Source organism: Chelon labrosus, assembly GCF_963514085.1.
Source record: "Chelon labrosus genome assembly, chromosome: 20".
In the NCBI taxonomy this organism is placed as follows: domain Eukaryota; kingdom Metazoa; phylum Chordata; class Actinopteri; order Mugiliformes; family Mugilidae; genus Chelon; species Chelon labrosus.
The window spans coordinates 13,458,647-13,483,815 of NC_140353.1; the positions used below are offsets into that span (position 1 = coordinate 13,458,647).

A 25,169-nucleotide genomic window follows, 5' to 3' on the forward strand; every position below is an offset into this window, starting at 1 on the left:
TCAAAGGAAGAAGGGGGCTGTCTAAAAAAAAAAAAAAAGGAGAGGGGGGGATAAGTGGTGCGCAGTGCGTTCATGAATCATTTATGCAATATAAAGTAGCCTGTTCCTTGGGAAAAAAAGCTTTTGGGTTGTCAGGTTGTGAGTCCTTGGTTCAAACTTGTCAAGAAAGTAAAAGATCTGAGTGCAAACCTATAAGTTTAGGATTTCATCAGGGCATTTGCTGACTGTAAATTAAGTTTAACGGAGTTTAGATTTGGGCTAATGAGTGTTTAAATCAATGTTGCAGGGAATAATATTTGTCTTAAACAGAGGTAAAAGCAGAAACAGATCACCCGTGTTTGAGTATTTATCTACATTTAAATAAATCTTACCTTCCCAGTAATATATTTTTGCTTGTTTGGTGGATTAGAGAGAAAATGGCAGATGTGAGTGAGTTTTCCACATTTACCACAGCAGCAGTTTTCAGTACTTTGGACAGCTACCATCCGTGCAGACTCTTAAGGTCCGTCCGTCGTCCCACACAGACTCATCAGAGACAAATGGTTCTTTATTGACTTGTTTTAATCAGTACCTCTGAATACTAGCAACAGTAAAGCCGTTAAAAAAAAAAAAAAAAAAAAGCAGTGTTACCGCAGCAGCAGAGCTGTTAAAAAATTTGTATGTGTGCCAGCAGAATGAAATTACTGAACGCTGATGATTTTTACAGCTCCCCCCACAGCTCCTGGACTGCAGTTATGATTGTAACACAAGGGGGCACAATTAGAAAAGGAGACACAGAGAGGCATTAAGGAAGCAGGGAAGCAGAGAAAATCACGGTTGTTCCAAAGGAGCCAAAAGTTAGGTCTTCTCAGACGTTTCTTCTTGTTAAAGAGCCGGCAGATACAGGATTTTCCAAAGGTAGCAGCATTGGTCTGACTGGTCAAGTGGTCCTAAACATTTCACAATTTTGTTAAAGAACTGTTGAACTGTTGAGAACCACTTAATCAGAGAGACTAGGCGCTTCTTTGGAGCGAGGCCCGTGCTCGAAACGGTTTATTCCGCTAGTGGAAGAGAAACAATGGCTAGAATTAGAATCTGAGACAATCTGTCAGGTTAGGCACAAGATAACCAATCACTGCAGCGAGTTTTCAGACCTGGAGCTTGATCCACAAAAACAAAACGGCCAGAGTCCTCTGTGTCCGAGGGCTTACCTGGGGAAGGTGGCTTGCCTCCTTGCTGTGGTGTTTCTTGGTGTCATCCTGGCTCAGACTGAGTGACTGCAGAGTCTGGAGCTCTTTATATAGTTCTGGGGCTTGGTTGATACAAGCCTCTCATTCAGACAGGAATGAGGCCCATGCTGGTCTAACCGGATGAGCTGGGTTCCACTGGCAACCTGGATCACGACAGGGCAGCCACCCTCAAGACAAAGATAGCAAATACCAGAAACTGCAGGCTGAGAAGTCACATGAACACAAGGAATTTTTCTGTCACCTTTCGTCTCAATTTCTGATTAAACTCTGATTTATCTCAGACAGTAAGAGCTCACCCAGAATGCGGTTACGGAAGATTAATGTTTGGGTTTCATGTAGTATTTCTCCTAAAGGCCTACTGCAGTCGCCATGAATCCAATTATTATTCAGAGCACATTTGAGCAGAGAATACAAAGGAACACTGCACGCTAATAGAAATGACCTCAGACAATTGGGTAGATGTGCACTAATTCACACAGCAAAGCGGGTAAAATTGGAAATTGTTTGAGAATCTTTGGCCAGGAGCAGTGGATGAGCAGTTTCACGTGGGTTTCAGGGGTTCATGCAACATCATAGCAATCACAGGAGACATTTCTTTGTGACAAAAGATTTATTTCTGCTGCTATTTTTAACAATAGAAACACACCTTCGTACATTTTCTTTTGTTTTTTTTGTTTTTATAATACATCAAGGCAGCAACAGAGTGAAATTGCAAGAAAAATCATTAAAATGTAATCATAAACAAATTCTTCCTTAAAGATTTCAACATATTATGACTGATTGATTAAAGAAATATACACCAAACAAGAGTAACATTATTTACTCGTTGCCCGACAATAAAATTCATTTTTATTATTGTGACAGATATAAGGAGACATTCAAAATGCTCGAAAGGACACAGTTGGCAGTTTGAGGTCTTTATCGGGCTCACACAATAGCCCGGACTTCCCCTTTCCATTTCAAAGTGAGAGATATGCGACGCTTCCAGCTCGACCGCCGGCACAGGGGAACAGGCTGGATGGGTCTCGGAGGTAACTACAGGTTTTTGTTAGACCTGTTGGAGCAGAGGGGAACAAAAACCCGTGCTTCGGGGCGGAAGACGCAAATTCTGACTAAAGTGGACATCCCTGATTATAAAAACACAACCCAATTTCCCTTTTCTTTTTAAGTTTACATCCATACTTTCCAACTCTCGCAATAAAAATATGCATAAAAGTAACATTTGTGATTGTACGCTATACTTCCAAACATCATGAATATATTGCTAAAGAAAGAAGAAGAAAATACTACTTTATAAAGTAGTGACATAAAAAAAACAAAGTTTATCATTAATTCCCTTATTAGACATCAGCATGTTAACACACAGCAATAAAGGCATCTGATTAAAACATTCAGCACAGTCTCCTGCATAGACTGGTGTATAATAATCAAACATATACATACGTCTAGTGGTGCCTTTTTTTGAGCAACATACAATCAAAGCAGTGTTTATAGAATTTGTTATGCTATTAATAGGCTTGGATGGATTAAACTGAATATGTGCGGACACTTAAAAAGAGAGCACAGTGCTTCGGAGGGTGGCTCGGCAGGAAACAAGAGGACGGATCCCGTCGGTCGAGCTCTCACGGCCAGGGTTCAGGAGAACTCGATCACCCCCTCGTTCTGCCACGGCGACAAACAAGAGACAGGGTTAATGCGGCTGTGCTGGATCACCGTTCACACACGAGCACTGTCACAAACACGCAGGGCCGGCCTAGTGGAGCTCAGGCACTCGCGGGCAGAAGGTGACCAGATTTTATCGATGCAGGTTTTGCAGAAAAACGGGTCCTGAGATGCAACTGTCACCGCTCAAAGCAAGCAGGTTCCACTATCAATCTGTTGTTCTGCTGATGGAATGATTATTCTTTGGTGCCTTTTATTCTTTAAAACCTGCCTGTAAGAATTTCCCAAAGTTAAAATAAGCTTCAATCTAATGGAACAATACAAAAGAAAGATGTCAGAAGCTGCCCGAGTAATTATATAAGAGATTCACCTTTTAGTTGTTTTTTTTTACCATCATGTTTTCTGTTTTAACCTCACTCTATGTCAATTCTTAAAAACCACTTATTCTCTTTTCTTCTTTCAGAAACTCTTTTAATAAATTCTAATGCATGCCATGTTAAACTTTCCTCATTATCTGTGAGTTTCCTCTCAGTGCTGGGCAAATTGGTTCAGCGTGAGTGTGTTTGTTTGCCTGCATGTTTAAGACCTGGTGACCAGCACGAATGTAACCGTGCCTCTTCCACGGTTCATGCCGGGACACACGGGCCACGAGCCTGAGCAGGGTACGCTTGTGACGTGGATGGAGGGATGGATGTGAAGCTAATTGAAATGTACATGAGGAGATGAGGGGTTAAAGCAGCCATGCTAAAGGGGATCTCGCCCTGAGTCTGGGAAACACAACGTGCACCACATCGGATTTACCTCATCATCATCATCATCGTCACAATCAAAAACTCGCAGAAACTGAACAAGACAAACAGTTGAGAGGGACACTTTTAGACAGAGAGTTTGCATGTGAACTTAAAGCTTCTGGTGGAAACAAAAACTGTATTTACCCTGGGTTCGTTCATGAGCTGAACTAAACGTTCCTTCACGTCCAGTCTGCCGGCAGCCTGGGCCTGTGACAGGTGAAGAATGAGTTTATTTTGAGAACTGAGCAGCGTTGTTAAAGCCTGGCACATCTCTTGAGGACCTACCACTTGAATTGCTGTCTGTCCATCGTAGCCTGGTTTATTCAGATCCGCTCCGCCGAGGATCCAGACCTCCAGGCCCTCCCGGTCACCGACGGCTGCCAGGCTGAGGCACACAAAATAACATTGTTACTGTATGACAGCAAAACACTTCCAGAAGAAAATGGTATTGATCAAACAGACACTAGGTGAAGTACATCTACAGTTTGATATGCAAAGAGATTTAGCAGAGATTGGGACAGCACATAAATGGAACAAATCAATAATACTGGGCCTCACGATCCACAACTGTTTGTGTTTTATCTCAGCACAAGCCATGTTCATCGTAGCTTACACAGGGTGTGTTCTTGAAACTGTAAATTGGAACTGTCTTGTCAAAACCTGTGTCTCAGGTAGGTGAATGACGGGGGCCATCCAGTGCGCCGTACACTTTCCGACACTAGAGAATGGATCCAGAGCTATGCTGCCTGGGAGCATTCCTGCAGTTTGTGTAACAGCGGGACGACTGGTTGTACCTGTGTCAGCTATGTAGGATGGGTCACTGTGCACGGCTGAGCGACCGAGAAACTTGTGACATTATGCGTTTGAACACTTTTATCTCTCTTTTTTTTTTTTTTTTGTCTCACCCGCACAGTTCGGTTCCTGCTTCCTCCAGCTCGTCTCTGGAAAAGTGGGCTCCGGTCTTTCTCAGCAGCTTCACGACTTCCTTCTTTCTAAGATGCCATGCAAAGAAAGTGTTTAATTTTTTTATTTATTTATTTATTTTAAATTGTTTAATAGATAAATATTATTAGTGTATCAGTTAAAGTCAAACTGAAATCATCACCTTAAAATAAAAAATGAATAATAATTAAATGTACAGGCTGATAAATAACAGATTAATGGTTCATTTATTTAAACATTTTCATTCAAATATGTATATATATGTATGTATGTATGTATATATACATATATATATACATATATATATCTCAATGATTTTCAACTTCTAAATTTTGCCGATCGCTGAGTGAGTCACTCCGGCTGTAGCTGCCATTTGGCAAGTAAGAACACGTTCCTTATCCCCCGCAATAAACCGCCCATGCAGGAGTCACCTGTTGTGACGGTCACAGGATATAACAGTGAATCAAAAAGACAGAAATTGCTCCTACAAAGTAAAACTGTGTAACTATGTAATAGGGTAAACGTGTCGCTATGGATTAAATTTGAGGCTTAAATGTTTCCAGGCATGTGTAGCTACACCTAAAGAAACTATTAAAAGGACACGACAGACTTCCTTTAGAGTTTTTAGAAGCCAGTATCTCTCTGGGTGAAACTGGGAGTAAGCTGGTAGGACTGGTTCAGAGGACACTCCCCACATTTGTTCTATAACCTCTCTTCCTCTACGCTCTCTGCCTCTCCTTATATGGCCATCAGGCCGTGGCGCAGTGTGAAATGTCAGTGACGGGGTGCATCAGACATCCCGACAGCAACTCAAACCTCCACTTCAATATGTTGGTGTCATTTCCTTGACTATATTTAAAGAGAAGCCCGGCTAGCCGGACCGCATAGCGCCGCTATAGGAAGTGAAACGACGACAGGTGTTTGCGCTCCGGTGCATCCCTCCCGCTGCCACAAATGAAACAAGTCCACACTTGCACTGCCAACCGTTGAAATAGGACAACAGTCACTCGGCTCTGGCACGCGCTCAATGTTTTTCACCCTGAGGCTCAACCATCAGAAATATTAAGCACGGCCATCATTCCCCCCCGAAAGGCGTTCAGAGCTGTGTCAATAAATTATAAGAAATTAAAAAACAGCGGTGGTAAAAATAAACATTTTCTAAATTGTCAGATGACAATTAGCCTAATTAGTTTATAATTATTACCCCGGCCTCTAAACTCCATTATGAGTCTCTCCCCTGGTTTCCAATCCCCCCGTCTCTCTCTGACAGCCGCCGCTCCTTTCTTGTCATTTAACCAGATTCTCTACCTTGCAGCAGCTCATTTGATGAAGTTCCCTCTACAGCAGCTATTAAGAACATATTTTCCGGAAACAAGTCAGACGCCTGAGGGGAACAACAAAGGTTTCTGATTGCGCAAAGAGGGATTTTAAATGCGACTTCATGAAGGACAATATAACTCCCATAGCCAGATAAAAACAAACATGCCGGCACTTAGCTTTGAAGGCAACCTTACCTGAAGCGTACAGCATTGCTTAGCGGAGTGTCGCCGTAACGATCTTTGGCGTAGACTGAAGCTCCATCACTCAGAAGGTACTCCACCACTGCGAGGTGGCCCTCACTGGCAGCAATGTGTAGCGGTGTACGGCCATCGTAGTCACCCAGACACAAGTTACTGCCCTGTGAAAAGGGAAAAACATCACTGTATGTGCTGGGGGTAAAAGGCGCAAGTCTTGTGATGTGCTATTTTTTCTTAGTGCGGAATCTCATTATAGAGCAAAACCAACAATGCCTCAATCTTAAGTATGATCTGTGCAGCCAAAGCATTAAAAGCCGGCGCCACAGATCCATTAAACATCCAGTATGTTGTCCTGCTGCTATAAATGTGCACAGACGCTCATTTTTTAGTGTGGTTCTTTATTCCCCTGTTCATGACAGGGAACTGAACTGTTCTGAACTTTACAATTTTGCCTTTTGGGCACAAAATCAAACTTTTTAGGTTGCTCAAGCATTGCTTTACTGGTCTAGCTGAAGCACGCGCCGTGTTGAGTTTGGAAGATTGATGCAGGCTAATAAACCTTAATAATCTCAGTGTACATTTAAAATAAAGACTGCACCTTGACAAACAATCAAAAACGGGTAATTATTATCAGTTACTACAACTATTATTAGTTCACGTGAGTGGTAGAGGACTGTTTACCATTTCTTTGAGGGCCTTTAAGGCCTCCATGTCTCCGGTCCTGGCAGCAGCACACGCCAGTGGGGGAGTCAGGGCGTCACGAATGGCTTCCAGGTCCTTTAGATGCCGCAGATTTAAAAAGAAAATCAGAAAAATGCAATTCCTCCAAGTATGATTGATCGAATGTGAAATCAAATTGTTTTGTTAGTAAGCCAATGTTGTGATTGTTAGTAAGGACGGTGCAATCAGTAAAGGCACTGTCGCCCTCACCTCCTTACAGCCGATGCTCAAAGACTTGGCAATGACCTGAATGAAACGGCTGTCGCTTAGACACGGTTTGGGTCCTTCGCTCATTTCACCTCGGAGGTTCTGAGCCATCATCTGGACATTGTCACAAAACAGGTTAACACGTGTATGTTTTCGTTTACATTGTGGCTGTTATCTTCCTTGGAAACTTCAGTTCTGCAGAAACGTGAATAAAGACACAAACCTTTTTCTTAGCACCAAGACTGAGCTCTCTCTTGGACAATACGTAGGACAGTTTTGACAGAGATGCCTCTGGAGTCATGTCACCTCCAGCTATCAGGCCTGCCTCCATCAACGCCTGAAAAATCATAGGAAGTTATTTCATTGGTTCTCTTAACAAAATTAAACATATATTGGGCGAGGTCATGATTGACATGAACTACCGTCCCGGTGGCGTAGGAGGCAGACACTGTTCCCCTCAGACACTGGGTGCAGTTGATGATGATGACGCCACGCTGAGTGGCCTTCTTCAGCTCAGCCAGCAGGTCGGGACGGTTATTGGGGGCGTTGCCACTGCCGTAGGTCTCCAGCACCACCCCCTCCATTGGCGGCTGCAGGAAAGCCTTCACCTGGACACAGATGTGAACGCAGTTTCAGATCATAAATATCGCAAATTTGTGGCCATCTGAACTGGCTGCTCAACGGTGTAGAATCAAATTGAGAAATTAGTATTCCATGTTATTTTTCCTGCAGCCCCTTTCACTGCAATGCATGAGACCATCCACTCTCCTAAAAGCCCATCTGGTGCTGTCTCTGCAACCAGTATCTCAGTCACTGGTTGGCTGCCTGGCACCGGGAGGCCCTATACCACATCATTAGCCAAGGAATATGACTAGAACGGCAGATGACTGAAATGGCAGGAAGGAGAGCAATTAATCTGAAGGTGTTAGCAAGCATAAAGTCACTTGGCAACTCCACGGCAGTTACCATAAAATGTGAGAAGAAGGTGGCATTAAAAGTGCCAGGTTCAGTCAGTATTTTTTGATGTGATAAGCAGTTTGACAAGAAAGGTCTGACGCAGATTACCAATGAGGCTCTGATACAGCAGAGACCGCAGACGCACGAGAGCCTGGTGCCTAATCAAAGCGGCGCCTCATAAAGGCAGTTAAAGGCCGTAAGAAAGCCTTGATAGCAGAGTTGGGCAGTGGGAGCAGATTGAGACAGTAAAGTCACTCTCCCAGCAGCCTCTGAAGGGGGAGGTGCAGCTGAATGTTACAGTATCTGCCGCCACTCCTCCCTCTTTACAGGGTGATTGGACATGCCCCATAACTCCGTCTCATCTTTCTCCGGCCTGAGCTTTGATGGTAGTTTACATGAGTGGGGAAGTAACAGAAGATGGGTAATAGCGCAATTAAATTAAAGTTAACTATAGTTTATTGCAGTTCGACAAAACAACAGTCCGTTACCTTTGAAGAACATAAAGCTTTAAGTACATTTTAATGCGACCACAGGACTAGAAAGATTTGGACAATGCTGGCTGTATTTAACTTACTTCTTTCAGCATTTCCCTAATTGTAATTAAGTATTTCTAAGGATCTAAGAATGATGCAAGTACACTGCCTGGCCAAAAAAAAAGTCACCACCTGGATTTAACTAAGCAAATATGTACAAGCGTCCGATTGGATAATTACTGCATGGATGATTATCTTTCAGCTGGCAACAAGTTATTTAACCCCAACTGATGCAATGAGTAGCTTCTCATTCCTTAAACAACCATGTCGAAAGACAAATCCTGTGGCCATGGATAAGATGTTAGTCTGTTTGAGAAGGGTCAAATCATTGGCATCAAGCAGAGAAAACATCTAAGGAGATTGCAGAAACTACTAAAATTGGGTTAAGAACTCTCCAACGCATTATTAAAAACTGGAAGGATAGTGGGGAACCATTATCTTCCAAGAAGAAATGTGGTCGGAAAAAAATCCTGATTGATCGTGATCAATCAACAGTAGAACTCAGGGCTATGTTTAATAGTGAAAGTAAGAGCATTTCCACACCTACAATGTGAAGGGAACTCAAGGGATTGGGACTGAACAGCTTTGTAGCCTTAAGAAAACCACTAATCAGTGAGAGAAAAAAAAAGGCTTCAGTTTGCTAGGGAGCATAAAGATTGGACTCTGGAGCAATGGAAGAAGGTCATGTGGTCTGATGAGTCCAGATTTACCCTGTTCCAGAGTGATGGGGGCATCAGGGTAAGAAGAGAGGCAGATGAAGTGATGAACCCATCATGCCTAGTGTCTACTGTACAAGCCTGTGGGGGCAGTGCTATGATCTGGGGTTGCTGCAGTTGCTCAGGTCTAGGTTCAGCAACATTATGTGCCCAAAGAATGAGGTCAGCTGACTACCTGAATATACTGAATGACCAGGTTATTCCATCAATGGATTTTTTTCTTCCCTGATGGCACGGGCATATTCCAAGATGACAACGCCAGGATTCATGGGGAAAGAGTGGTTCGGGGAGCGGGGAGATTCCCTGCTTTACCAGTGAGATGTGTTTTTCATAGGCCTTGCTAGTCTATTGCCCAAGTCAAAAAACAGCACTTCAAAATGAGTGACCAAATTTGATTTGCAGGTATTGGGTGGGTTCCCGAAACTGAGCCATTTGGGATTTAGAAGTGTCTGCAAAACTGTATGTATTGCTATACTAATTATTCTGTTGTGTCAAAAACACCAAGGATAACAAGTAGCCTCTGAACATTCGGTGAATCTGACAGACAAACTTACAGTAGAAGCAGTGATTCCTGGGAACAGTCTGAGCAGGCCTACGTTGCTGTTCACCTTAGTGGTGACCTGAAACTTTGCTATGGTTTTCGCCCTCCACACTGTGTCCCAGTTGACTAGAGGAAAGACGGAAAAGAGAGATTGGAAAAAAAACCAAAAAAAAACACCTCACTTGAACACCAAAAGTGATTTATATTCAGTATACAAAGAGCAGCGTTTTATGTCTGACTTACCTGTAATATCAATTTCAGTGGTGGCCAGAGGAGGCAAGTTAGGAGAGGAGAATGCACTGTAACTCCCAGCATCGACCTTGGTGGTGCGATTCCCTCTGTAGAGTTTGTTGTAGAAATACAAGCAAACCTGAACAGAGAGAAAAACACACAAGGGCAAATTACAAAACGCCTGTCATCGAACACACATGAGTTTGTTCCTAGTTCCTTGCCTTCAGTGGAGCAAAATCAGATAAATACAACCTTTTTTTTTCATATTCCAGTTAATTGTTGCTCAGTATTGTGAAACACAGCTCAGAGTCATGAAAGTATATTCTCATCAGACAAGTCCCTTAAGTGAGCGTTTGTCACCTTTTGCATGCCGACAGTAGACACACTTCTCTTTGTAGAGCACAGCAATTAATTTAGAGGTCATTCACTAACATAGGGGATAACACATTTTAGTAGCGATACAGCCACTCTTGGTGCTCCCTACTTGAAGCAAATAAATGAAGCATAATTATCTAATAAGGCAATATCATATACGTAGGTAACATGTAGACAAGTAGAACTTAGGCCTTGTCCCCTTTTCCTCACCTCAGGGATGACATACTGGCCAGAAATTAGCAGCGCCCCCAGCAGGTTGTCTCTGCCGTCATTCCTGAGCTCATAGATGGGCACCTGAAGACAGAGCGTGCATCATCGTAAGACGACAGACAGATGAGCAGACGTGCAGACACTATTCTTGTACTTGTTGGTTGGTGTTCTGAGGACAGCAGCTCTTACCTGGGAGCCGGTGAGAATGACTGGCTTGCCCAAATGATCACACATGAAGGACAAGGCAGAGGCCGTGTAGGCCATAGTGTCTGTGCCATGAAGGACCACAAAGCCATCGTAGGTTTCATAGTGTTCCTAGTGTCAGACAAGAAGACAAAGAACAAACAGTGGAGTTCTTCATTTTAACGTCCATACAGAATCATTCTTCTAAAATATGATGTGCAGTACTTATTGAGGACTGTGAAGATTAACTGATGTTTACCTTTTAAAGGCAGAAATAATTTGGTGTTCATATGGATACTACAATCCAACAGTGAAGCAATACAGCAGCAATTACCTTAATGTCCTTCCCAATTTTGTCCCAGTCATCTGGGGTCATATTAGAGGAGTCCAGCAAAGGATTATACTCCAAGACAGTGTACACTATGTGTATTTTGTCTTTATTAGGCCTGGGAGGTAAGAAAAAAAGTGTATCTATGAGTTCAAGTCACATATTCAATCATATTTACCACAAAATATCAGTGCTTTCAGCCACGGCAAGTGCAGATGATCACTACAAAACACAGAGAATACACGCAGTCTGGCAAATGCTTCTAATCTTCACTGTGAAAAATGATTATTTGTGTTCATTGTGTTCATCTAAAAAAGTCGGATCCGGTTCTGATTCGAGCGGGGAGCTGAATCTATGGAAGAGGAGGGGAAAGCTAAAAGCGCTGACTTCATGAAGTGAGACACAGTCTATTTAGCTTGGCCTTCTGTCTCAGCAGCAGGGTGCCAAAACCTGTTTCATACACACAAAGAATTTTGTAAGTGTAAAAGGGAGGGGTGCAGTCATACGGTTAGAGGGACGCACGTTGAAAATGAGGCATTTTTGTTTAACAAAATAAAGCTCCTCTGTTCTGTGGAGCTACACTACAGTATTCAGTTAAGCCAAGCAATTCTGAACGACATAATGTGGGGATGTATGTCTTGAGGCTTGTTTAGTGACTCATTCTAGGTTAGGCCAAAAGCCGGTGTTGTTTTTTTTGATACCAAATAATAGGGAGGGAGTCTTCCGTGTATGCATATTTATGTCGCCTCTAAGTGGAGTTTAACTCGGGCGACCCACGGCCCCACCTCCGACACCCAGCGTAAGGCGGCGTGACTGACTCAACAGCCGTGGAAAGATTTTCTTTTTAATCTCCCCTTTAAAGAAACAGAGAGGGACTACCCCCCTACCTCCCCTCCAACATTACCATAGGGCAGCCTTATGACACAGAGATAGGAGCTGAATGGAACAGCGGGTGGAAGAGGAGGCGAGCCCCGGTCCATCCAACCAGGGGTCCTGTAGACACTCTTCTAATTAGCCTTAAGTCCACACACGACCCCGGAACATATGTTGTTGATAATCTTGAAGGCAGAGTGCCACAAGAAAACAATATTCAAATCACCAATTACTCATCTATCTGGCAGTGTACCCTAAGGTGTAGCAAAGCTCCACATTAGCATACCCGTGCTAAGATGCCTCATAGCTTAAGAATAATCAGTGCATGAATGCGGGTGTGAGAGAGAAGTAGATTGGAGGTGGGGAGCAACCAGCCTTGTGGCGTTGCCGCTCAACATCACGTGAATAAAGCTTTTCAATAAATCAATAAACTAATTCCCTCCACAGAAGTAAGTATTTGACATACACTAGGTAACTGCACAAGATCAACAGTATAGCTGTTAAATTTGCATATGGGCTAAAATCAAATATTGAGACTAAAAAACAGACACAGATAATAGTACATCAGGAAGCTCTCGTGCCTCGGAAAGAGATCAAGAAACACTCTCAACTTGAGCTTTTCGCAAAACGCTTAACACCGTGAGGCGCGTGACTGCCTTATCTTCACTATACGAGCCACTCAAGCCCAATTTCACAGCAGCAGTCAACATGAAAAGAGTGAGGAGAATTAGTGAGCACGGACAAAGAGACTGTTAATGAGCCCGGTCCATTCTCATTACTCCACAACGCATGCGCCAGACAAAGAGAAAACTTCGAATCAAACACACACACACACACAATAGTATCTAAAATCCAAAACTCAAAGAAATGTTACGTTAGTCGGTTAGTTATTTAATCAGATGGCTTGTTGTTCACATTAAACAAGTGGAGAGAGAGGGAGGTACAAGAATATTTCCTCCAACTGGCCCGAAGGACACGTCGGCATGCATTTCTTGTCAGGCAAGCACACCCTAACATCAGGTCTTAAGGACGGCAGTGACATCAAACCACTCACAAGCACAGCAAAGGTGCACACGATGCTACCAGTGCTACAGCACCCGTGATCTAGCAGGTCAGAATGGGAAGCTGGCTTCCTGTTAGTACAACAAAAGGAGGAAAGTGATTTGTTTTCATTCGGCGTTTGCTTTTTCTGATATTATACCGTATCTTGCTCTGGATGAAGATTTATGATTTGAAGTGGTCTGCACACACTGTAGACAGCATTTGATTTTTTTCACTACTGCATTGTAAATATAATACATCAAGTGTAAAGGAAATGAAAAATCTAATGGCTAAATGACAGCCCTTAAATAAATAACAAAAGATATTACACATATGGTCAAAACACAAATACTTTATTCTATAAGGCGGGGTAGGTGAAGTGCAGAAATATGTAAAATAAAGTCATATATATGAGCAGACCGAGTCCAGAAGACTTCTTGGTGCACTTACGGCAGGACCAGGGTGTTAGGCGGATAGCGCTCGGCGATGCGAGCCTTCTTGGCATACTCCTCATCGTGGAACATGGGCAGTTTACGCAGGTTCTTCACAAAGGCATGGGGCTCTGGGGTAAGACCTGTGAGTCACGAAAAAAACAGACACAGACGAGGTTTGTCATATTTCACAGCTTGCTCGTGCAGAATTACTGTCATTGAGCAGCAGAGCCTATGTGGTTCACCATCCTCACAATATCAGGCTCATGCTGAACTCTAGTGGCAAATGTAAGAAACTACATCATTACAGTTGCTGAAAATGCATTTAGGTATATTCATATATACACTGAGTTAATCATTGCAGGCCATTTCTAAAATCTGTGATCATCACAAGCATAAAATGTGTAGACGCACTTGGAAAACGATTATTGCCACACAGTTAAGTCCAGTAATGCTACGTAAACACATATGAGCCCAAAGTATATCAAGTGTCAGTACGCGATTTCCAATTTAATAATAAGCTGGTGCCAAAATAGTTCAGTTTACGACCTCAGTCATATATAGAAGCATATGTACATGTACAGGATAGTAACCCTTTCTATTCACATTAAGGCATTGTCAGCTTCAACCATTTTATCACATTTAGACAGGGCTACTACAACAATAAAACGTGTTACTGTGCTGGCAATGTAAAGCTCTTCCTATAAAACAATAAAAAAAAATGCAGACAGAGACCGGCGGCCTTAGAGAAGTTTTGATTTCAGTCATGTCTGAACCTGGCAGGACCTTTGCATGTTATTCAGCATGGCTATAGACGCTCCAGATATTGCCCAACACCTAATGTCAACATCTGGTTATTCATTGAGAGAATCAGTGATGGTGATCCAGCTGTATCAAGGAGGGGGGTGCTTGTACAGTACACTAGCACATTTAGCATTTATTTTATTAAAGATTTACAAGCTTCATTTTAGTTTACCAGGCTGGCTCTTGTGCAGGTGGAGGAAATTACTTCTGATCACACTGACCCAACTTATTATTATTATTATTAAGGTCCTGGATTTGTCCATCGCTGAAACATTGGTTCATTTTACATTTGGATTCAGAAAGTTGGATCATGTTTACACCGGGGTAGCTTCATATTGCTTAACTCTCCACATCCCACAGCCTCAGCTGAGTGGGTAAGCTGTTTGCAGGACTATTTTAGGATACACGTGCCGATTGTTGTCACGCAGCATTTGCTCCATGCCTCATGCGCACACGGGCATGAGGCAAACAACCTGCTAACGGAAAAGCAAAACCCAGTCCTGGCTAAACACCACACTAGACAGAAACATCCATGACAGTGATTTCCGTTAGCCATAGCTACCCTCAGGCGATTCTGTCATCCCGATGGTTCCTCCGGTGTTGATGACCAGGACTCGAGTCTCTGCGGCGCAGCTCCCCAGCTGTCCCCTTCGGGACATATGCGTCCGGGCACCCCGGTAAGTGCAAGCGTCGGCCCCGTCCATCTTCGGCTGTGACAAAGCCCGGGTGAGGGATGTTGAATCCGCCATGATGACTTGACTTGAATTGAATTGAAAGTAGCGCTGCTGCTGCCCCTTTAAAAACACGCGCCTGTTGAAAGCGATCACAACACACTGGTCTACAAGTGCAGTCACCACCCCTGACTTTAAGGCAGATTTTGCAGCCTTATATACGCAAAAGCAGCTTCCATCATAACCATGTGATGCACAAGACGAGGGCGGAACCGGTTTTTTTTTTTTTTTTTTTTAAATTGCACATTTAGTCCCCTACTAACTCCTCATCCACATCTCGGACCCCTCTTTCGTTCTGTCCTTGAAACGCTGATGGACGGTATCCACTCTGACGTCAGTGCAGTGGGCGTGGTCTTGAGTGAAGTACACATGATCACAGTTTACTCTGCAAACTAACTCAGTGCAGAGTGGATAACTACACATTTAAATCACATTAACTTTAATAACAGCAAGAACAAATAAATAAATATTCTGACATTTTGTATGCAACAGCTTCTGGGATGAGTCCTTCATACATAGTTATCTTACTACTGATTATGTGTATTTTACTCAATTATATTGTGCAATAAGCTGTACCATACATTGTGAAATTTATATTTATTATATATTATTATATGTATATGTATGCGCTTTATGAGTAATAACTTCAAGTGGTACGATTTCATATTTTTTTTCATTTATTTGTCGATTTGTTTGTTTATTTAAAAGGGACGAATAAAGAAAGACAGTTTTTTCCAAGCAATGTCCGATGTGCAGTATGTGGTGTCATAGCCAAAGTTTATTCCTAACACCGCTCTGCCAAACAGTCATCAATACACAGATCGCTATTTATAATCATGTAAGCGTAAGTGGATTCATAACGGGGCCTGGTGCCTGCGAGGAGATCACTGATTCGCCGGGAATGTTTGAAGCCTGACACCTTCACTAGTTCATTTTCTATTCATGCACAGGTTATTATTGAACTGTAGCTACGGAAGCGTATTGCTGTCACACTGTAGAAAAAAAAAGGCTCAATATTATGTATTTTACATGAAAGTTTCTTGTTATAACATGATATTTTTCACGTTTTAACAAGATAAGTATCACGTTATCACATGAAATTATCATGTTATTTCATGAAATTATCACGTTATTTCATGATAATGATATTTCAAAATAAAATATTTTCACGTTTTTACATGAAATTATCATTATCATGAAATAACGTGATAATTTCATAAATAACATGATAATTTCATGTAATAACGTGATACTTATCTTGTTAAAACGTGAAAAATATCATGTTATAACAAGAAACTTTCATGTAATTACGTAATATTGAGCCTTTTTTTTTCTACAGTGTGGCAGCAATATGCTTCCGTAGTACGGTAATTCACAACATTGCATTTATTATTGTAAATGCATTTCAAATATTCTCATATACCTGTGAGTAATTGTCACTACTTGCTGTTGATTTACTGGAAAAGCTGGAATGGAGTCAGCCTCAGAGAAGTCAGTTTGAAGATTATTCCAAAATGAACTGTGGCCTGCTTATTGCACATATCGTAAAGTGACGCATCATGACTCCAGGCTGCATGGATACCATAATATAAAATACTCAAGTAAAGATGACATACATCCATCCAGAAAATTGTAACGGATCTAATAAACCATGCAATCAAAATTAAAAGTACATTCATAACAATGTATCTTATTGTTAACAAGGGAACATATGTAATTTCTATGTAAAAGCTATAATAACTATGAAAAAAATGGTTTCAGACAATATAGTTTTACAATATAGTAAAACTGTCTTTTGCAGTACTATAAAGCATAAAGCAGCCCATTAAATTGTACTTAGGTATCCTACAGTACTTTATAAGGATCATAGGCGTATATAAATGTAGATAGATAGATAGATAGATAGATAGATACTTTATTAATCCCAAGGGAAATTCAAGCATCCAGTAGCAGTTACAAACATTGAACATAAAATAGCAGTTACAAACATTGAACATAAAATACAAAAGCTATATAAAAAATAGAAAGTGACTAGAAATAAAATGTTTATACAACTATAAACTATGTTAAAAATATAAAGTGACCTGTTAGAAATATAAATATAAAGTGACCTGTTAGAAATATAAATATAAAGTGACCAGTAGAAGTAGAAGGGTTTTTTTTTTTTTTTTTTTATAAATATGAGAGCTACAAATGGGAGAAAATGAATGAAAATCACAGTCACCAGATGTAGCAGGGGTAGACAGACATGGTAAATGAGAGTGTCCGGTAAGTAGGTGCAAAAGGTTTGTCCATTGTCTATTGTGTCTCCTGCCATCACTGAGAGCTGTTGTACAGCCTGATGGCCAGGGGGACGAAAGAGTTTTTCAGTCTGTTGGTGGAGCAGGACTGAGACAGCAGCCTGCCACTGAACACACTCCTCTGCCTGATGAAGGTGTTGTGCAGAGGGTGGTGGGCGTTGTCCAGTATGGACAGCAGTTTGTCCAGGGTCCTTCTCTCTGCCACTGTCACCAGAGAGTCCAGCTCTGTGCCCACCACTGAGCCAGCCCTCCTCACCAGTCTGTCCAGTCGAGCAGCGTCCCTCTTCTTGCTGCTTCCTCCCCAGCAAACCACAGCATAGAAGAGGACGCTGGCCACCACAGACTGGTAAAACATCTGCAGCAGTTTTTTGCAGTATATAAACGTGGTGCAGATGGTCATTATAGTTGCAGCTATTTCATATTGTGCATCTCTACATGAGTATGCAGCTCAAAAGCCTTTATGTGGGATAGAAGCTTTAAGTTTGTATCATTTTATAAAGTGCCTCCAAGTGAATAGCTGGTTTGGGATAATAAAATGCTACAGCTGCATATTAAAAATGTACAGCTATCTTGATTTAAAAACAAAAATCTGGCTTAAAGGTGCAATGCCGAGGAGTAATTACAGAAGCACTGTTGATGCGTGTTATATGTATGCCTGTGATATGTAGGCCGATATTTGTGGATGCACTACACCTTTTATTTCATTTTCCATTTTCCAATGAGGAAAAGCACCACCAATAGTCATCTGTGTTTGTCCTTGCGGTCAGTCTTTTCTTATTTAGGGTGCAAACACACCAAACCGTCATCAAAGAACAGCCAGCAACAACGTTTGTCTGCGACGTTATCTTGTGTTGCCTGTGTCTGGGCCAGCGTTCTGCACCAGCATGAGAGGATATAACTCATCTGGGACCAGAAAAACTAGCTGGGAGGCTAGGAAGCTAGGAAGAGGTACACACATTTACACAGAGCTGGCCTCTCCTGAACTGATCAGTTTGCCCACATTTTATTGATTCCAAATTATCTCTGTGAAGGTTCTTGGTTATCCAGGTCATGGTATATCCAATGACTTTGTCTTTGTTTTTGGATTCTAGATCATCACGTTGTTGGAAGAAATAAACTGCAGTGTATTTGATTGTTCAGATGAGATGAAGCTTTTATGTGTGCCCTTTGAACTTTATCCTTTTCTTTACTTCTGTCACTTCCATTTTTCCTCTTGTGCACTGTTATTCTCTGTTATTCTCCAACTCATTCTATCCCATTCATTCTATATGTCCAACGGTGTAGGACACTCCAGAAAAACAAGGGCTAGCGCCAGACGCTTCGTGGACACGTTCTTGTCTTTTCCACCAAACGTGTAGTTGCTTTAGGCTCCTCCATCATCCACAGACACTTTACTGCAACACAGAAAAACTCTTTAGGCCTGCACACTATGATCTCCTCTTGCAGTGTCATATTTTGTCATTAATATTACATTACTTTCCGTAGAAATCAATTAGAACACATTTTCTGTTTCACATTTAAATTGCAGTATGTTGTTTGTTGAGGTTCAAGTAATAACCACACATTTCAAATCACCTTCGAGGTCAATAAGGTTGTGGACAGTAAATGGGCATGAGAATGAAAGGGGAAGGGAAAGACTCTTATTTTGGGGTGGGAATGGCAAATGGCATGATACTGAAAGAAGAAGTGAAAGTTCAATCCAGATTCTGGAGAGGAAAGGGGAAGAAGCTATCATTTGGCAAGGATGAGTAAGAAGTAATGTACAAAAAAAAAAAAAGAATCTGCAACCTGGCAAAATTCGCTTTCTACTGAAATGAATCATTAAGCAATAGCTGAGAGACAGTCAGATTTACCAGCAAGATACAAGGAAACAAGATGGTACAAAATGGGCAATTCCGGTCAGGGTTCAGTCATGGGCCGGACATTGTCTTCAACTTCCCAAAAGATGTGGGCATAAGCAGCAATTAAAAAAAGAAATAAAAGAAAAAGTGGAAGTCTGCGGTAAGATAAGACAAAGTGCAGAAAACAATTCAGGAGATAAATGAAGTGTAAACACTAAGAAAGCTGAGAACACTTAAAATTTCAACTCGACAAATTACAATAAAACGTGTTGAAGGTGTTAGCTTGATTACATAACCCTCTCTAACTGATTTCTCTGTGATTATTTGGGACAGATAAGACTTACAAAAAAAAAGGCCTTTTTACGTCAGTCTGGCAAACGTGCTATCAAATAGTTGCTTCCATTTACAGTCCTTTTTCTCGCCAATTCGCAAATCTAAGTCAGAGTTTATAGCCAAAATATGATCAGTGTTGCCAGATATACGATAGTTATCATATTCATACGATAGTTTCAGGGCCTATGCGATATAAAAGGGCAAATATACAACAGTTTGACATTACACACCCAGCTGGACTCTTAAATCATCATCATCCATCAGCCTCACCATCCCACCATGGGCTCCAGAGCCTTCAGCCGTTCCGGCCCCCGCCTCTGGAATTCCCTTCTTCCCAACATCAGCAACATTTATAGCGGAGATCTGAGCAACCAGTCCCTTTCCCCCTAAACAGGAAGTGAAGTGAGAAGGAAGGAGATAAATGGGACACACCCGAGAAAACAATTTCCAGGAGTCTTTCGTATAACAATGGAGGAGGATCTCATGGCCTGACTTGTTTTCCCACGGTGGACGTTACCCTCCCTTCAGCTAAGTTTTTTTTCCAACTCTCCTGGCTTCTTATACCCCTGCCTCCTTGCACACCACTTCAAATCATCTACATATCTCCATTTTCACCCACAAACACCGAACTGAACTGAACTGGACTGTCTCAATTTCAAAAGAACATTCAAACATCTGAGTCACACATTCATACATGGACATTTTGGATTTTCTTTTGAAAGTTGAGGAGTGAACGTTTGGTTTGACATATTTTCTTTTTATTATAATTGGTAATTTGGAATTGGAAATTTCTGTTTGACTTTTTACCTTTTTAGGGAAATGTGTTTGGGTTTAATGACCTAGTATATTGATAAGGTCTTTATGTATGTGAGTTGTATAATTTAAATACATCAGTAATTTAATTTATTGAACTACAAGGAAACTGGTTGTGTTTATTTTTATCCCTTTTGGGTTTTGAGTTAACCAGGCTTTATTAATTAAGAAAAATTTGGCAGGTTGAAAAATATTAATTTACTCTCCTGCCTATGCTACACATTGACACATTGGCTATTATAAAAATCCCATCGCAAAACCCACCTTTTTCTGCAAGCATACCCTCCCTGACTGTCACTCTCACCAGATTTTTTAATTTTTTCAACCAAATCTTTTATCTTTTTATCGTATCTTTTAGTGTCTTATTCTTGTAGTTTGTTAATTGCTTTTGATGTCTGTTATGTATTTTAAACCCTGTTTTACTTGTACGGTGACCTTGGGTGCTTTGAAAGGCGCCTATAAACAAAATGTATTAATATTATTATTATTTGACTGACAATGAATAAAGCAGTTGTTTCATTCAAATGGCCAAGCCTCCATGTTTATCCCTTAGGTTATTGCAGTTCAATGCACATAGAATAGCTTAGATTTTAAATGCACTGTCCTAGTGTCTGATTTTTTTCAAGGTTTAGTACGTACGATAGTTTGGGTCACACTACGATAATTTTAAAACAACAGTACGATATTTCTACTGTTCCCATCTGGCAACACTGGATGTAATGGACACTATAGGCTGTGTAATTATTAGACAGTAGAGAATCATGGGCAAGTGAATGTGGACGTAAAAATAATATTAGATGTTTACAATTAAGAATAAGAATAAGAAAAACCTTTATTTGTCCCGCAATGGGGACATTATTCCACTATTTGCTTTAAATGTCTTGATATCATGAAAACTGTCCTCATCAACATGGTCTAAGTGTGCACTTTATATTAAATACTCACCTGGTATAGCATAAAGAGCCTCAAGAAAAAAGTTTTTAATCACATTTCCACATGGAGAATTTTAATTTCAAATGTGGTAGCAATTTCTCTTTACAACTCTTGATTAGGCGTGGTTAGCAACAGTGAAATATCCATTGCAGAATTTCACAGTAGTGGTGTGGTAAAATCCAAATCAAGATATTGCTAAATAAACCGTACCCCAGAAGTCCTCATTAACAAACATGTCACTGGTCCATTGCCTTGAAATGAATCCAAAGCGCTGCCAGATTCACCTTGGTCAATCGTGAGCTGATTACGGAATAACCGCTATTAAGTAATGTAAGGGGAAGTGATGAGTGTGTAGAATTTCACATCAAAAAATTGTTGTCTGTGTAATGATTCTTGATTCAGACCTCCTGCAAACTTTGTCAGTCAACCTTCACTGCTGAGGCCTTATTTAAACCTTTGCCCTGTGTATGATATTTAGTTTCACTAGTTTTTATGCAGTTGTGGATGTTCTCAAGATGAATACATACTGCATGCCAGACAGAAGCTTTTTGTTGCTATAACTCCCTGATCTTCATACAGTTTAATCTATGTGGTGTAAGTAATTTATGTGAAAGTTGCAATCTTTGGGTAAAATATCTGTTCAATGATGCATCTGTGTCTTTTCTGGAGGATCCTGTTACATGCCCGTGCCACATATTTGGCCTTGTTCTCAGATTTGAAGCACCCAGATTCAAATAGTGGTTATGTGAGTACTGACATTACGATTCACCGACGAGGCATAACATTATGACCAGCTGCCTAATATTGCCTAGGTCTCCCTTGTGTCTCCACAACAGTTGTGACTCATCAATGAATGGGTCTTCTGAGGGTGTCCTGTGTTATCTGGCAAGAGAATTCCAACTCTGTGGATCATCGCACAGATACTTGATCAGTTTGGGATCTAGGGAATGTGGAGATAGTTTTGGTGGTCAGTGGTCCTAAACCGCTTTTGTGGTAAGCCTCCAGAAAGAGACTTATTGTTGATGTTGCCGTCACTTTGATGTTTTTCTCTTGGGTGTTGATGAGTTGCACATGTGGGTGACACCGAGTCAGCAACGTGAGTTCATGTGCTGGAGATGCTCCACCCTGCGAGGAACCTATGAAGTCTCGGATGAGGCTTCAGCTCCTTTTTTAGTAACATAAAGAACCACTTGTGGTTTGGTTCCAGTTATCTACTTCCACTTAATGTCGCAGTCAGCATTATTTCCAGAAACCTTGTTAAAAAAAAACTAACACCACAGGGACAAGTACTCACTGTCTGCTATCACTCATACTTACATGCATACATTTTATTGTGCTTACTCTTTCTGAGTGTTTATTTTGATAAAGTGCAATTTAGAGCAGGAGATAGTCTTATGAAACTCTCTTTGGTGCTCTCTTTGCACAACACATCCCCTGCCCTTAACATAACATATACTGTACCTGTACAGTATAACTGCTATTGTTTTATGATCACTGGCAATTATACCTCCTCTCCTTCGTTTTTCCCTCTTTAGAAAGATGGTGACATCAGTGAGATCAACATTACCCATGAGGTCAAAGAGCTCTCAGAGAAGGCTGATGCCTCTCAATTTGAACTGTTCAAAGTCTTGGGGCAGGGATCTTTTGGCAAGGTAACACACAGATAAATTAGTGCGCTTTGTGTCTCTTCTTTGTCTGATGTTGTGTATCTCTTGTTTAAAAGAGTTTCCCTGCAGCAGATCTAACACAGATAAAATGACGACTCTTCCCTCGTACATGCATTATACACTGATCAGGCATAAAACTATGACCACCTGCAAACGGTTCTTTGGGGCACATTGGGGCCTCTGTGGATCAGGCTTGTTCCAGTGCATCCCACAGATACTTGATCAGTTTGGGATCTAGTGAATTTGGAGGTCAGGTCAACACCTTGTGCTGTTCTTCATGTTTTTTGAGTTGTTTTTGCTTTGCTGCCATCAAGGAGTGTCTGGTATCTGGTCTGGTCTAGGTGGGTGCTACAAGTCTAAGTAACATCCACACCAATGGCAGGTCCAAACATTTCCCAGCAGAACATTGCATTGTCACAATGTTATTTACTTCACCTGTCAGTGGTCCTAATGTTGTGGCTGATCACTGTACATCCCTCCTGTCATTACTTTCTGAAAACATTGTTTGTCCAAAGAGCTGCCAGATGTCCAACTTGGTCGATCATGAAGTGATTACGGAATAAGTGCTGTTAAGTAATGTAACAAAAATATATTGGGGAAGTGATGAGTATGATGTAATATTTCATAATAAAACATTTTTGTCTCTCAGCTGTTCTCAAGATGAATACATACTGCATGCAAGACAGAAGCTTTTTGTTGCTATAACTCCCTGATGTACGTAATTTATGTGAAAGTTGCAATCTTTGGGTAAATCCAAAAAAGATTTAAAAAAGGCAACTGGACTTCTTCAGTTCTAGGGGACTGGTGGGAAGTTTGAGGTGCAGGAGGTTTCAGGAGGATCCTGTCAGTAAATGTCTGTGCCACATATTTGGCCTTGTTCTCAGATTTAAAGGACCCAGATTCCAAAATTGGTTTTGTAAGTACTCACATTACGATTCACTAATGAGGCATAACATTATGACCACCTACCTAATATTGTGTAGGTCTCCCTTGTGCCTCCACAACAGTTGTGACTCATCAATGAATGGACATGGACCTTCTGAGGGTGTCCTGTGGTGTCTGGCAACAGAATGTTGTTAGTAGGGGTATTTGAGTCCTATGGGTTTATGGGAGGGGGCTCAGTGGATCAGGCTTGTTCAAACTGGGGACCATTGCAGGTCTTATACTGGTAAGAGTAAATTGGAAACAGCAGATTTCAGATAAAGGCATTCACTAGCTTGGAAGACAGTCCAAACTTCCTGCAGAATTTGTGTCAGGAAAGGTTGGTCTATGGTTGGTCAAAATTGTGACCTTCTAAAGATCTGCCGGGACAAACAAATCTACTGGGCAGGCTTTATGTGGTAATGGATAGAAGAGTAACAGCCGTTTAAGTGAAATATGAGTTTAATTGAGTTTAATATTTGTTTACAACAAAACGTCTCCGTTCTATCCAATTACATGCACATGAATCCAAAAGGTGTGTTACCGCATTCATATTCTGATAAAAACTGAGTCTGGCTACACCAGGCTAGGCATTCACAGTGTATTGTACGGTGTATCACTGGTACAGTACCAGTATTGTTTTCATAGTTTAGCCTCTTTAACACAAAACACATATTTAACTTGTTGAATATTAGCACTGACCATTCTCCAAATCACACTGGGTTTTTAGATTGGTTGATCGATGGTAGATTGATCATGTTCCCTGCACGACAGGCAGCTTTTTGTCACTAATCTCACTATGTTATAAAAATCAGCTTACTTTAACTAATTCAATTGCTGTGCTGTAAAGTTTCTATTCTCTAGTATGGGACTGTAAGGTAGCTACCATTCATTTGCTTCTGCAAGGGCATAAAGATACACCACACAAGTCGTTTACTGTTTAGACATTTAAGTTTCATCATGGTTTGTGTTCAAAAGGTCTTGCCTGGATGTTGATTTGCACTACTCTGGTTATAAGCGGTTCTTATCTTGAGCAACTGGACACTGTGTTCATTCAGATGTCGCCAGCGATTTCAAGTCAGAGCCTGTAGCTCATGTTGGAGACAGAAAATGATGAACCTTCTGGGGCTGTTGCCACACACATTCCAGTGAGGGGGGAAAATGTAAATACTGAACATGTTCAGCTCTGTTTTTGCTCAGGTGCAAGCCTCTGAAGTTTCTCCAAGTACAGTGTAATGTTTAGTTGGTTCAGTGGAGGAGCCATGCACGTGAAAAACAGGCAGTTGTGGAATGTTTATCTGATGAATCTAGAAGAAATCTTGAGGAAAAAGTTGAGGAC

General features: G+C 41.3%; 1 protein-coding gene across 1 annotated transcript; it reads right to left on the reverse strand.

Moving 5' to 3' along the window:
* Positions 1-1,831: 1,831 nt before the first annotated feature.
* On the reverse strand, positions 1,832-15,471 carry aspg (asparaginase homolog). The gene is made up of 16 exons (XM_084569243.1): positions 14,854-15,471; positions 13,507-13,630; positions 11,149-11,260; positions 10,821-10,946; positions 10,632-10,715; positions 10,059-10,185; positions 9,829-9,941; positions 7,491-7,676; positions 7,292-7,405; positions 7,072-7,182; positions 6,823-6,918; positions 6,139-6,302; positions 4,588-4,674; positions 3,968-4,067; positions 3,827-3,889; positions 1,832-2,891 (listed from the first exon to the last, which is right to left on the reverse strand). Exons 1-16 carry the CDS (start codon positions 15,038-15,040, stop codon positions 2,865-2,867), a joined length of 1,821 nt encoding a protein of 606 aa, XP_084425369.1. The 5' UTR covers positions 15,041-15,471; the 3' UTR covers positions 1,832-2,864.
* Positions 15,472-25,169: the final 9,698 nt, after the last annotated feature.